General features: G+C 44.4%; 1 protein-coding gene across 1 annotated transcript; it reads left to right on the forward strand.

The window, feature by feature from the left end:
- Positions 1-2,755: 2,755 nt before the first annotated feature.
- Positions 2,756-11,679, forward strand: LOC134488843 (vomeronasal type-2 receptor 26-like). Its single transcript, XM_063291177.1, has 5 exons — positions 2,756-2,761; positions 6,139-6,378; positions 6,831-6,916; positions 9,895-10,004; positions 10,691-11,679. Exons 1-5 carry the CDS (start codon positions 2,756-2,758, stop codon positions 11,590-11,592), a joined length of 1,344 nt encoding a protein of 447 aa, XP_063147247.1. The 3' UTR covers positions 11,593-11,679.
- Positions 11,680-12,809: the final 1,130 nt, after the last annotated feature.

The following is a 12,809-nucleotide window of genomic DNA, read 5'->3' on the forward strand; positions in this document are numbered from 1 at the left end:
GGATCTGAACAGTCACCCACCAATTTCCCTGATCTTGATTCATGGTGGGCTTTGGCTCGATTTGTCAAGTTCGCCAAGCATCTGCTGAGATGGGTGGCTGCTCTTCTTCTGAATGCAGACAAATATGGGAACCATCTTCCTTCTCATTTATTTCTTACTTCTTATGGTTTACCAAATCCCAGTAATGTCCTGAGAAAGAGGACTTTTATTCGTTATTGTGGTCAATAGTTTGGCTTCAGGTTTTCCCATTCGGCTATTCCCGTCTTTTAGAACTATTTTTCCATATTGAGGAATAAAGTTTTTCTTTGCTTGTGAAGGTGAAACTGAACCCGATAGCATGTATTTATTGCTGAAAGATGACACTGGGCACAGTTTTGGAAGAAAAAAAGGAAGAGGAGGAGGAGGAGGAGATAGTTAATGCAGAGATAAAATAACAATAAGTGGGCAAAGAAGTTACCAAAGTTAGCAGACTTAGTAGTTAGTAGAGATCTTTGCAATAATCCAAAGAGGAGGTGATTAACCTATGGGGGAGTAGTGCCTATTTGGAGATTATGAAGGACTGTCTTCAGCACCAAGCTTCCCCCCAACCCAGAGACACTCAGCTCTAGCTAGGCTTGAGATGCAACCTGCTATCTCCATCCAGACCCTCACAGTCTCCAGGCACTGAGCAAGCACCTCTACAGCATCACTGGTACAGCACAGGGTAGCGATGTCCAACTGCATGCCAGACGCATACTGATGATCTCACACCCTGTGCAGATTCATGACTTTTCCCGGTGGCTTCATATCTATGTTAGAAAGGTATGGAGAGAGAATCAAACTTCAAACACTCCATCCAAGGACTGGAAGGTCATGGCCTTCATGGCAACCATAAGCTGGTCTCAGGTAATGGAGGTGGTCCTCTTTTACACCTCAACTTTGCCTCAGAGTAGATGAGATCTGATCTAAAGATGGAGGGGATTTCAGCTGCTCCATTGCTATGGTCGGATCACACCCTGATCCAGTTGCAACTGAGCACTGCTCAAAGTCTCCAAGGGGCAGCGGGAAGGACTCAGAAGGTCTGTCTCAGGCATCTAATGGAGCCACGCTCTCTGGCAGGTGGTTCAGCTCAGTGCCCGCTAAATGGGAGGAAAGCAGTTCACTGGATTCCATTGCCCACAAGTAGATCCTTTCCGGTTCGCTACCTGGGGAATTGAAGGGCAAATGCCGATGTTCAGGCTTACACCAGGGCAATGAGGGCACGAATCGGGCTCACTTTTCCTTCCTTACTGCATTGGTCGGCTGTTGTCCAACAGCCTTGTTTCAGATGACAAATGCCCTTTTAGTCATTGAAGAGATCCCATGCCTGGCGGCTGTGATCAATTTCCATTGTGCTTTGCCAAGAAAGTCGCTCAGATTCACCCAGGCCCTGATTCTCATAGACTTTTTGATGGCAATTAAGGCATCATCCCACCATATTATGTGGCACTCCATTTCGCCTGTGACCTCTGAGGAAGTGGATTGGGGCTGTCTAGATTGTCCTCTGCCACATGCAGGTGGAGCCTTGCGAGGAGCACTTAAATTAACCACCTCCGTCTATGAGATTGATAATGCCTTTCTGCCTGAGGGATTGTGCTCAGCAGCCCTGAAGAAGGCTGTGTTGTGCCCCCTTCCGAAGATGCCATCTCTGGATCCGGTGGTCCTCTCAGCTATCAGTCTCCAATTTGAAGGAAGGTGGTTGAGACAGTGGCAGTGGATCCACTATGCAGCATTTATCTATCTATCTATCTATCTATCTATCTATCTATCTATCTATCTATCTATCTATCTATCTATTTACCACATTTCTTCACCGCCCATCTTGGCAGGCAACTCTGGGCTCTAGAATCTGAATCCTTTTCCACTTAGATCCAGATCTGGATTTGGGACTAAGAGAGCTTTGTTCACCCTCCAGGATGACCTTTGCAGGGACCTGGATGGGGGTTGAGTGTTTCTCCTGGTCCTTTTAGACCTCTCTGCAGCCTTTGATACTGCTGACCACAGTGTCTGACTGGACCTTCTATGCAGGTAGGGAATAGGAGGGGGTTGTCCTGTTCAGACTATGAAACCAGGCGGAGGAATACAAAAATACTCTTTCTTAAATAACTATTTACAATAATAAGTCTTTTGAAATAAGAAGAACTGGATTCAATCATACCCAACTGGGCCACAATGGAACGGTAAGACAGGACCTGTCAATTGGAAACAGGGATACTGGGTGAACTGGAATGCAGGGTACTGGAGACACAGGTCTCAAACTGGAAGAATACTTGAATTACTCTGGCGCTGGTACACCGGATGGGGCTGAAGACCCACACTGGACTGGAAGCCAGCAACTGGAACCTCAAGCAAGACTCACATGGCTGGAAACATGGCTGGACTCGACTCAATTTCCAGGACTGGAGAAGAGAAGCAAGACTCAGAGCAAGGCTGGACTTGGCTGGAAGCCCTGGACTGGGCTGGAATCCAGATCCAGAACAAGATAGGTGTGAAATACCTGAACATGGCTGAACACACAATGCCTGGCTGGATGGAACCGAAGGCATATGGTGGCACTGGAGTTTCCAGGTGCGAAGAAGCCACCTGGAAGGTTGTGGAGTTTCAAGACTGGAAGCAGAACTGAGACTGCTGGGCTCAGTGAGCAAAGGATCCTCAATGGCAGCAGAAGCAGTATTCAAGTCCTCTTCAGAGTGGAGCAAAGGCGCTGATTCCTCTTCGGCAACAGATGCTGTCTACGATGCAGGTCGGGACTCTCCCATGGAAGCTGGAGTCTTGGAGGATCAGTTGTCTCCAGCAGCTTGCTCTTCATGTGTCTGCCTTTTATCCCAATCCTTGGCATGCTTGGACCCTTCCACAGCCAATCAGGCTCCCTTCTCTTTCGCATGCTTTTCTGCTCATTGTTGGTGCATACTGATTGGCGGATTCAATTCCCCCCTAAATCCTGGCCAATCTGCACCTTGGACTCTGCTCATCCATGAGTTTTGTTTTCCTAGTTTCAGCCCAGTAAGTTTCTGTTTCCTCCTCTGACTCAGAAAGGGTTTCACTTTCCAAGTCAGAGGCAGGCTTGACTCTGACAGGTGTCCTCAAACTGGAAGGGACCATTCATTTCTTCATTTGAAGTTTTTGAAACCTGCCCCTGGGAGATGAACAGGAAAGAAAACAGAGAATACAACTACATGGAACTAACAAACCCTCCCCAAATGAAGACCCAACACCTATAAACAAGAAACCAGGGCTTAAGCAGGAGGGATCCAACTGGTATGAACCGCTTTATGAAATGCCAAGAGGAAGGACACCAGAAGGACCTCTGAGGACATGAATTCCAAAGCAGAGGGGCCACTGCACAAGCTGCCATTAAGCCCTAAGCCCATCCCACACACACTTGTTGCAGGAAGAGACTCTAAAGGTGTTTGTACTGAATAAGCAGATTCAGTCCTGGCAAGGCAGATCATCACGTAGCCAGCACTACAATGTCTAAGATCCTGCAGACAATAACGAATATTTTGCATTGAGCCCAGAAACCAAACTATTGGTAACCACAGCAGGGACTTCAAGAGAGGTGCCATTCTGCACTGGTGGGGTTGTCCTATCATGAGGGCAGACAAATTCAATCAGGGATGGACTTCTTTCTTTGCAGCACAGGGGCTGAACTTGGACTCAGGGCACCATTGGAATTAACATCCAGATTAGACTATAGAGCTGCACTGATGGCTTTTCAGAGACATTTATTTTTCTCACTGTGCTCAGTGGGATTCAGAGTCTGACAGAGATGATGCTTGCTTTGCTTATAATTCCCAACTGCATAGTTCTTTTGTGATGGTGGTGATGATGGTTGTCTGTTTCTTCTGCTGGTTCACTCCCCAGGGGGTTGTCCAACCATTGACTTTCACAGAGAGTCAAGAGCAACAGGAGGCAATATCTTTCATCAGAACATCTGGCTAGATAAGACACCAGAGAGAATCTGGGCAGGCAACAGATGGGCCACTGATGTGACACCTTCAGTTATGAAGCTAATAAAAGCCACTGAAGCTTCAGTGTTCTGAGAGCTTTGGGAGGTGTTTAGGGATTCTTCTAGGGTTCAGGAAATCAAGCCCAACATATGAATCAGATATGCACAGAAATGCATGTCTTCTTATGCTGTTACTATGGCTTCTGATTCCCCATGCAGTCAGTGGGATGCTCAAAGCCAAATGCTCTCTGACTTTGGGGAAGGATGAATTAGACCCACGGAATCATTACAGACCAGGAAGTCATCTGTTAAGTGGTGTCATTTCTGCAACAGAAAGTGAGCATCCACCATTCAGCTTCCACAACTTTCCCTCTGCTAAAATTTCGAAGTAAGTCACCGGGTGCTTGACGGTATTAAGATCTCTCCACTCCTTGCCAATTTCCAAAACAGCAGTTCTCTTTAACTACTATGGCCTGTCCCCTTTTGGGGCATTTGAATGAATGATTGTCTTGTTTTATCTCTGGGGGATGTCAGTGGGGATTTTTTTTGTAGATTGTAACTGATGAAGCTTATACTGAAGTGAGATGGTGGAAGGCACAAGATCTTCCTGCCATCATTTTAATTGGCAAAAGAAAATCCTACCTCCATCACATCAGTAGTCAGAGATTGTGGCTGAAGGGTCAAGGCATGGCTTTTCCATTCTCCACCTGCCACCCCTGCACCATATCTAGCACCTAAGATGGTTCAGTAAGATTAGCTTAGAAAACAGGAGCAATAAAGTATGGCTGAAAGGAGAAGGAGGGTGGAGGAGCTGAAGGAAAAGTATGATGCCTGCTGGGATGTTTGAGGTGGAGCAGATGTCTTCTCTGTTGTCCCAAACCATGGCTGAACCCAATGGATGTACATTTCACAGGAGCCATTAGGAACATCAGGAGGAATTTCCAAATGGAAGAGTCACTGGTGTTCATAGGGGAGCAAATCACTAGAGGGAGAGGGAGAGACAACAAATGAAGTCCCAAGAATGTTCTCACAACACATTTGTGCAATTCTTTCCTTCTCACTTAGCACAAGTAAGACCCATTGCCTCACCTCCTTGAAAAAAGGAATAAACCAAGTTCCAAGAATGTTCTCTGATTTACAGCAAACTTTGAGCATTTCTTGCTTTCCTTCCCATTTAGCACTAATGCATTTCTTCACCTCCTTGGGAAAAAAACAATGAAGAAAAAAAGGTTCCGGTTCCAATGTGACCATGGAGACAAAATTCTGATGGCTCCTTTTATTTTGTATAACCCCTGGAAGGGCTGCATGTGTCCAAGTCCAACATAATTTTGAGAGTTTTATAGTTAGGGCCATTTAATTTATTTATATTATGGCATGCATATATTGGAATTCTAGGTTATATATGCTTGTAAGACAATTGAAGTGAAACAGCAATGTCTTTCAATTGTCTTCTCCTTCTCCTTCTCCTTCTCCTTCTCCTTCTCCTTCTCCTTCTCCTTCTCCTTCTCCTTCTCCTTCTCCTTCTCCTTCTCCTTCTCCTTCTCCTTCTCCTTCTCCTTCTCCTTCTCTGCGACAAGATTTTCAGAATCTGCTCATTTCCCCAGATCACTTGAATCATTAGGCAAACCATCAAGAGTTGAAAACATTCACGAAAATCAACAATAGATGGCAATTGTGCATTCGCTTTAACAAATACATTTTGTGGAACATTCTACCTCCCGAGGTGAGGCAGGCCCCTTCGCTCCCAACCTTCCAGAAGGGTTTGAAGACCTGGATCTGCCGCCTCGCTTGGGATGGGAAGGGCAACAGCTCTTCCTGGGGGTGGCTGGTGATGCAGAGTTCTCCCTGCCGAACGGAAATTTCCCACTTGGATTCCGTATTTATATTTATCTATTATGTTAGTATTGTAGGTGTTGACTTGGTGATTTTATGATGTTGTGGTTTTAAGGTGAATTTTATTGTAAACCACCCAGAGTCCCCCTTTTGGGGGGAGATGGGCAGTGATAGAAATGTGAATAATAAATAAATAAATAAAATTTTAGCTAAGCACTGAAGGGCAAGGGGCATTTTAAAATATAATAATGTTCTTGATGGTGATATAATATGCATCTATTGACAGGAAAGGATACAAACAATACTGGAAAATTCTGTCCTTCCTTTTTGCCATTCAGGAGATCAACCAGGATCCCCGCCTCTTACCCAACCTCACCCTGGGCTACACTATCAATGACAATTTTTTCAAGGAAAAAGTCACCTCAGATGCCTTGCTAGACCTGCTCTCAACTGGGGAGGCCAATGTTCCAAACTATAACTGTGGGAAGCAGAAAAATATACTGGCTGTCCTTGAAGGGGGTGAAGTTGACATTTCCATCCAGATTTCAACCATACTGAGCCACTACAAAATCCCTCAGGTGTGTCTCCGTATGCATCTGTGTGTGTTTGTGCATGGCAGCTTCTCAGCTCTATTCCACTCATGGTTTTCTCTAAAAAATTCAAGGGTGGTTTCCATCTAAAAATGGCAGGCAAAGGGGAAGGATGGAAATGGTGAAAGCGGCCACTTTCCTCTTCATCAAGACCCCAGTTGAGGTTAGGAGCCAATGCTGGGAATGTTTGAGGGAAAAATCCTACAGTCAAAGTCCATCAAGAAGATGTGCTGGGTATGAGCAGATCCTGCAGGAAGACAAGTTGTGTGAGAGGGTAGTTCCTTTGGTTTGACCCAAAGTTTGTTCTTTTCTTTTCAGATCAGTTATGCTTTTGCTTCACAAGTTCTGAGTGATAAAAAACATTTCCCTTTTTTCTACCGAGTGCTCCCCAGGCAAGGTTCCCAATACCCAGGGATTGTCAAACTTCTCTTGCATTTTAGGTGGACATTGATAGGACTCATTGCTCCGACCACCGAGAATGGAGAGAGATTCTCAAGAACATTGACTCCTATGCTGACAAAGAAGGGCATTTGTGTTGCTTTTTCATTAGGAACTGCCTTTTCTTTCAAGGACTTTGAGAAGATTCTTGGCCAGTTGAACAAATGGAGAAAAGTCAATGTTTTGGTTTGTTACATGAAGGCAAGTTCCTTCCTAGGACAAATATTCTTCCTTCAAGTAATGATGCAAATGTTTATAGAGCCCAAAGTTGACAAAGTCTGGATCACCACCGCTTTGTGGGATTTTACTCTGGAGTTAAAGTCTCCACAGTATATCCCCTCCCTCTATGGTTTTTTATCCTTTCTTATCCACAGGCATAAGTGGGCAATAGATGACAACTTTCCTCTCCTTTACTCTTCCATTCTGAGCTTTGTAGATGAAGGGTTTCATTGTTTATACTCAAAGCCAGCTGGGTCTGTGAAAGGATGGACAAGGTGCCGTGAAAAAGAAGATTTGAGGATCCCTTCTCCAAAAGAGCTTGAAAAAATCCTGTCTCTTGATGGTTATCACATTTACAGCAGCCTCTGGGCTGTGGCGCATGCCATAAACACGGCATATTCCTCCAGGCCCACCACAAGAGTGAGGAACAGGAGCTACCAAGTGGAAGCTCAAATGCTTCAGCCTTGGCAGGTATTCTCTATTTTACATCTCCTCTACATGAGAATCAGATCTGTAACTCCATATCATGGACAATTGGAATTAGTTTATTTTGATCATGCTAAAAACGCAACAGGGAGATGAAATGTGATGAGGTGAAGAACTCCTTGGAATGGTTCTACTGTCTGCACTCTTAGTAGAACTAAAGGACCTCAGTGGTGGGATCCAAACGTAGTGATGGAATCAGTGTCTCCCTGATCCTTTTAATGATGTTCCAAATGCATCACGCACAGTAGCCGGTCTTGAGATTAAGTCCATTTTTCTCAGAGCACAGGTTTGCACATGTGTAAAGGGTTTGATTTATGAATTTATTTATTTAATCAAATTTTATCACCGCCCATCTCCCCCCAAAGGGGGGACTCTGGTTGGTTTACAACGATTTCCACACCTCTAAGAAAGTCGAGAAGTCAAGTCCCTTTGAATTGAGTTTGACTCCTGGTGACTTCAAGGAGTAAAGCTTTTACTTTAGCCAGGCTGGACGCATTGCCCTCAGCAGTCCTTTTCGGACGTTTTATGGGTACTCCCATGCACCTTCGGCTATGTCCGTGTGGAGACGGTTCAATAGAAGCCCTAAGCCATATGCTATTCTATTGCTCCCTCTATAAGGACTCTAGACAGAGCTTCATATATCCATTACTGAAGAAATATCCAGGTAGGGAGAGTGACTTCTACCTAATGCTACTTCTTTCAGATAAGGGCCTGAAAATATCCTCCCAGGTTGCCCAGTTTTGTGCTACCCTCTGCAAAATATGCCACACCATCACTTAGATTTGAAATTTTTAACATAGTATTTTATTTTAATTCATTTTGGATTTTTATTTTAAATGAATTTTGGATCATAGTATATTGATTGCTTTTGCTTTTACGTACATATATGTATTAATGTAAGATTGTTAGTATGTATAGTTTTATTGTGGCTGGCCTTAGGGCTGTAATCAACGTGATTGATTGACTTCAAGGGGATGTTCCTGCAGGTTTCTTGTTGGCTGTCAGGAAAGGTTTCTCTGGGAATATCATTTCCGATCATCTTATTTTCAATTCCTAATCAGGCCCAATTCTGCTTAACTTCTAAGCTTAAACCAAGTCAACCCAAACTTCTAAACCCAAAAGAAAGAGCATAAAAACAGTCAGTAATGGAAGAAGGCCAGTAGAAATGCTAAAAAGACACTCACAGCTACTCATGTTAGAATGAATTCTGCACCACAAGGGCACAGTGGATGAAAGGGGCAACTTGTCAAATTGTTCCTCTGCATCCTGCAGTTTTCTCTTCTCTTCCCTTCTAGCTCCATCCATTCCTGCAAAGCCCTCAGTTTCACAATGTTTCCATGGATGGGGTATATTTGGATGAAAGCAGAGAGCCAGCAGCTGACTTTGACGTCATGAGTTGGATTATGTTCCCCAACAAGTCCATCGTCAGAGTGAAACTGGGGGATCTAGAAAGGCAGGGAGCCCCAGACCTCAAGTTCACTCTTGATCAGGGTGGTTTTGCAAAACTCAAATGGCTCAAGAAGGTAGGGAAAATGTTTTTTTTCCACTTCACGGACTCCAAAGCTTTCAAATTCTGTAATGAACTCTCTGTGCCTTTGAGTGCCTGGTGATTTCACTGAACTGTTGAGCTTCAAGAGAGAGGACATTTTCCCCAGCTCTTCTAGTAACTGTGCGGAAGAAATACGCTATTTAAAGGCAGGTTACCTTTGGCCCTTAAAGTGTTGTTTCATCAGCAAAGCACCAGCAGGTTCCCAAATGGACTTAGCTCCTAAAGAACTTGAACTCTAAAATTGGCACTGAGGAACACCAAAGGCAAGAAAGTGAATGAAGTGAGAGAGACAGAGAAGCAGTATTCATGTCACTGATGAGGGTTTAAGGTCCATTAGAGGTTTCAAATTTGAATCAGAAAATCCAAGAGTTGAGAGGGGTTATTGAGGCTCTCAAGCTGCTACTCAGTCCTGGAATCGAAACGAGTACGTCCCACCCTCTCAATTTGTAAGTGGCTCCAAAGTAATCCAGGTCCAACCCAAAGCAGGAGATTGACTCTTTCCATTTTTTTGAGGGGAGGCAGCTGCTTTCAAGCCAGTGTTAGCTCCTGGCAACTAGCTGACAAGTCCCTGCAGTTTTCTTGGCAAGATTTCAGAAGTGGTTCTTCCTAGAGCTGTGAGAAAGCGACTGGCCCAGGATCTCCCAGCTGGCTTTGTGCCTAAGGCAGGACTAGAACTCACGGTCTCCCAGTTGCTAGCCTGGTGCCTTAACCACCGCACCAAAGTGGCTCTCTTACTCTCTCCATAGATCAATCTAAACAGGTTTCTTTCTTGCTGTTCCTTCTTTCTTTGAATAGCCTCTCCCTCCTTCCAGGTGTGTGGAAAGTTGTCAACCTGGATTGGCCAAGGGGGCTCAGGAAGGAGAACCCATCTGCTGCTACCTCTGCCTTCCCTGTGCAGAAGGAACCATCTCCACTCAGGAAGGTGGGTGAAAACACCTCCTGGGAAGACAAGTTGCCCAGATGATTTCCATGGAAGGGCTTCTGGAAAGGCATTTTGTAACCTGGCTTTTTCAGAATAAGTACAGTAAATACGTCCTTTGCCTCCATGTCCATTGTGTGGGTCATGATCTTATGCTCCAAATGATGCAAGAGATGACAGCTTTTGGGTCAGTATCAGACAACACAAGGCAATTTAGGCAAATGATCTATTTTGGGATCATATTTTTTTTAGTTCCATCCTGGAGGAGTTTCTTTTACCAATTTGTTTTCCAACCAACATTGTTTTCACCCAATTTGGACAATTTGGGTCCAATTGACGTGCTATCTAGTAAGCATCTAAACTAAACTTCTTTTTTTTTTCTGAATCACCCTTATAGTTGGAAAGGTTTTGTTTGTTTGTTTGTTTGTTTGTTTGTTTTGTGACTTTAGAACCACCCATTGCTGCTACTTCAGCTGTGCAAAGAAAATCCTGGAATGTCCCCTAATGCAAGCAGGAGCTCTGCTCAGGGATATCACCCACCTTTCATCCCACTGATATTGTCCCATAAGGAGAATTATTCACTCTTGCCTAAACCATTTCTATATTTTTTGCTTTTTTTACTATTTTGAGGGTATCAGCTCTAAGCCAAACAAGGGTAAGCAGTAAAGGATATATTCTGTTTTTTTCAGATGCAGAAAAATGCACCAAGTGTCCAGAAGATCAGTATCCAAATCAGGAACAAACCCAATGTATCCTCAAGGTCATCACTTTCCTGTCCTATGAAGAAAAGTTGGGGATCATTCTGGTTTTCTTTATCCTATTCTTGTCCTTCACTACCTGTGTGGTATTAGCCATCTTCATTAAACATCTAGAAACTCCAATAGTCAAGGCTAATAACCGTGACCTATCTTATATTCTCCTCCTCTCCCTCCTCCTTTCCTTCTTAACCTCCTTCCTCTTCATTGGTCCTCCAAGGAAAGCAACTTGCCTTCTCCGACAATCAGCCTTCAGCATCATCTTCTCTGTCGCTGTCTCTTGTGTCTTGGCCAAAACAATCATGGTGGTGCTGGCCTTCTTGGCTACAAAGCCAGGAAACAGAATGAGGCGATGGCTGGGGAAGAGCTTGGCCAACTCCATCATTCTTTCTTGTTCCAGTGTCCAAGCTGTCATATGTACTTTCTGGCTATGGAATTCTCCACCCTTCCCTGACTCTGATATGCACACCCAGCTTGGAGAGATCATCCTACAATGTAATGAAGGCTCTGATGCCATGTTTTATGTTGCTCTTGGCTACATGGGCTTCCTGGCTGTTGTCTGCTTTACGGTGGCTTTCCTGGCCAGGAATCTGCCTGGGGCCTTCAATGAAGCCAAGCTGATCACCTTCAGCATGCTGGTCTTTTGCAGCGTCTGGGTCTCCTTTGTGCCCACTTACCTGACCACCAAGGGGAAATACATGGTGGCTGTGCAGGTCTTCTCCATCTTGGCCTCCAGTGCTGGCCTGCTGGGCTGCATCTTCCTCCCCAAGTGCTACATCATTTTACTAAGACCAGATCTGAATACAAAGGAGCAGCTAATCATAAAAGTAAAATAGATAAAAATGATTCTTATTCATCCTTTTTTCAAGGAGAGACATCTGACACCTCTTTGTATCTCCCAAATGATACCTTTGGGCACCTCTCTTCTGTTCAAGGACCAACCATCCATGGCTGTATCCGTAGCATGGACAGCACTTTAACTTCCCTTCTGTTGATCAAGTAGCTCATTTCAACTCTTATCCACCCAGTTAAGATACAATATTAGTTTATTAAGTTTACCCCCAACAGTATACATCTCTGGAAATTTGCACAGTGGGGTTGATAAAGGACATTGGAACATCCAGAGAGGAGACTACGTGAAAGATAATCCAAACCTTTTTTATTATTACAAGCTAGTTTATTATTACCTCTCCAAAGGCTCAGAATTCTTCCCACCCCAAACCTGTCAGAACCTCCTCTTTTCCCCTATTGGCTGTCAGGGCTCAGGTGACTCCCTTTGGGCACCTAAGACAGGCTTGTTCCTTAAAGGGCCAGCTCTCCCCACTGCCCCTTCTTTTACCTCTTTGGCAAAGGGACTGTTGCCATCCACTTCCTGGCAGATAACTTGTCCTTTCAAACTGGTCTTTCTCTTCATTTTCCTCCTAGCTCCCTCTGCAAGCCTCTTTTCAACTGTTCTGCCCAAACTGTCAGATACAAACAAGATTGGCTGTCTTCCTTTTGAAGCTGCAAATTCCCCAAATGCCCCTTCGCAAGAAACTAAACTGTCAGCTTAGCCATAAAACATTTAGAAGGACAAGGAATGATGAAAGGCTGGGAGAGGTTCTAAGAGGCAAACACAGACTCTGGGAAACAGGGACAGGGTGATAAGCCTTGTAACAGGAACTCTTCTGAAGGAAACAAAGTCCATGACATTCTTCCTCTTTGTTCTTTTAAAACTTCCATTGTCTTTGTAGTCCTGCCCCATGACCTCATAGCCATCTCCTAGTGTGCTCCCTGGCCTCACTAGATGCCTGATGCCCTACCGCAAATCAAACATTTCACTGCTGTACCAAATCATCTGAATACTCTAGTTTGCATACATCAATAGAGAGGGACTGTAACCCTACACCTCTTTTGGCCTGTCTCCAGAGCTGCTAATAAACCAATTTGAGCTTCAGTGTAATTGTGTCTTGGTTTCCGGTTCAAATTAATCTTGGAAAAATTTTCCTATGCTCACCTGAAGCCACTCTACTTTGCTATGACTGATCCCAAGCTCGTGCTTCCCCATCCAGAC

The sequence above is a fragment of the Candoia aspera genome, chromosome 2 (assembly GCF_035149785.1).
Source record: "Candoia aspera isolate rCanAsp1 chromosome 2, rCanAsp1.hap2, whole genome shotgun sequence".
Lineage (NCBI taxonomy): Eukaryota > Metazoa > Chordata > Lepidosauria > Squamata > Boidae > Candoia > Candoia aspera.

Excerpts from the sequence above, each read along its gene's own strand:
- LOC134488843 (XM_063291177.1), top strand. Across the intron at positions 6,917-9,894 it reads TCCTATGCTGACAAAGAAGG|GTGTGTGGAAAGTTGTCAAC; the intron begins GCATTTGTGTTG and ends CCCTCCTTCCAG. Across the intron at positions 10,005-10,690 it reads AACCATCTCCACTCAGGAAG|ATGCAGAAAAATGCACCAAG; the intron begins GTGGGTGAAAAC and ends TGTTTTTTTCAG.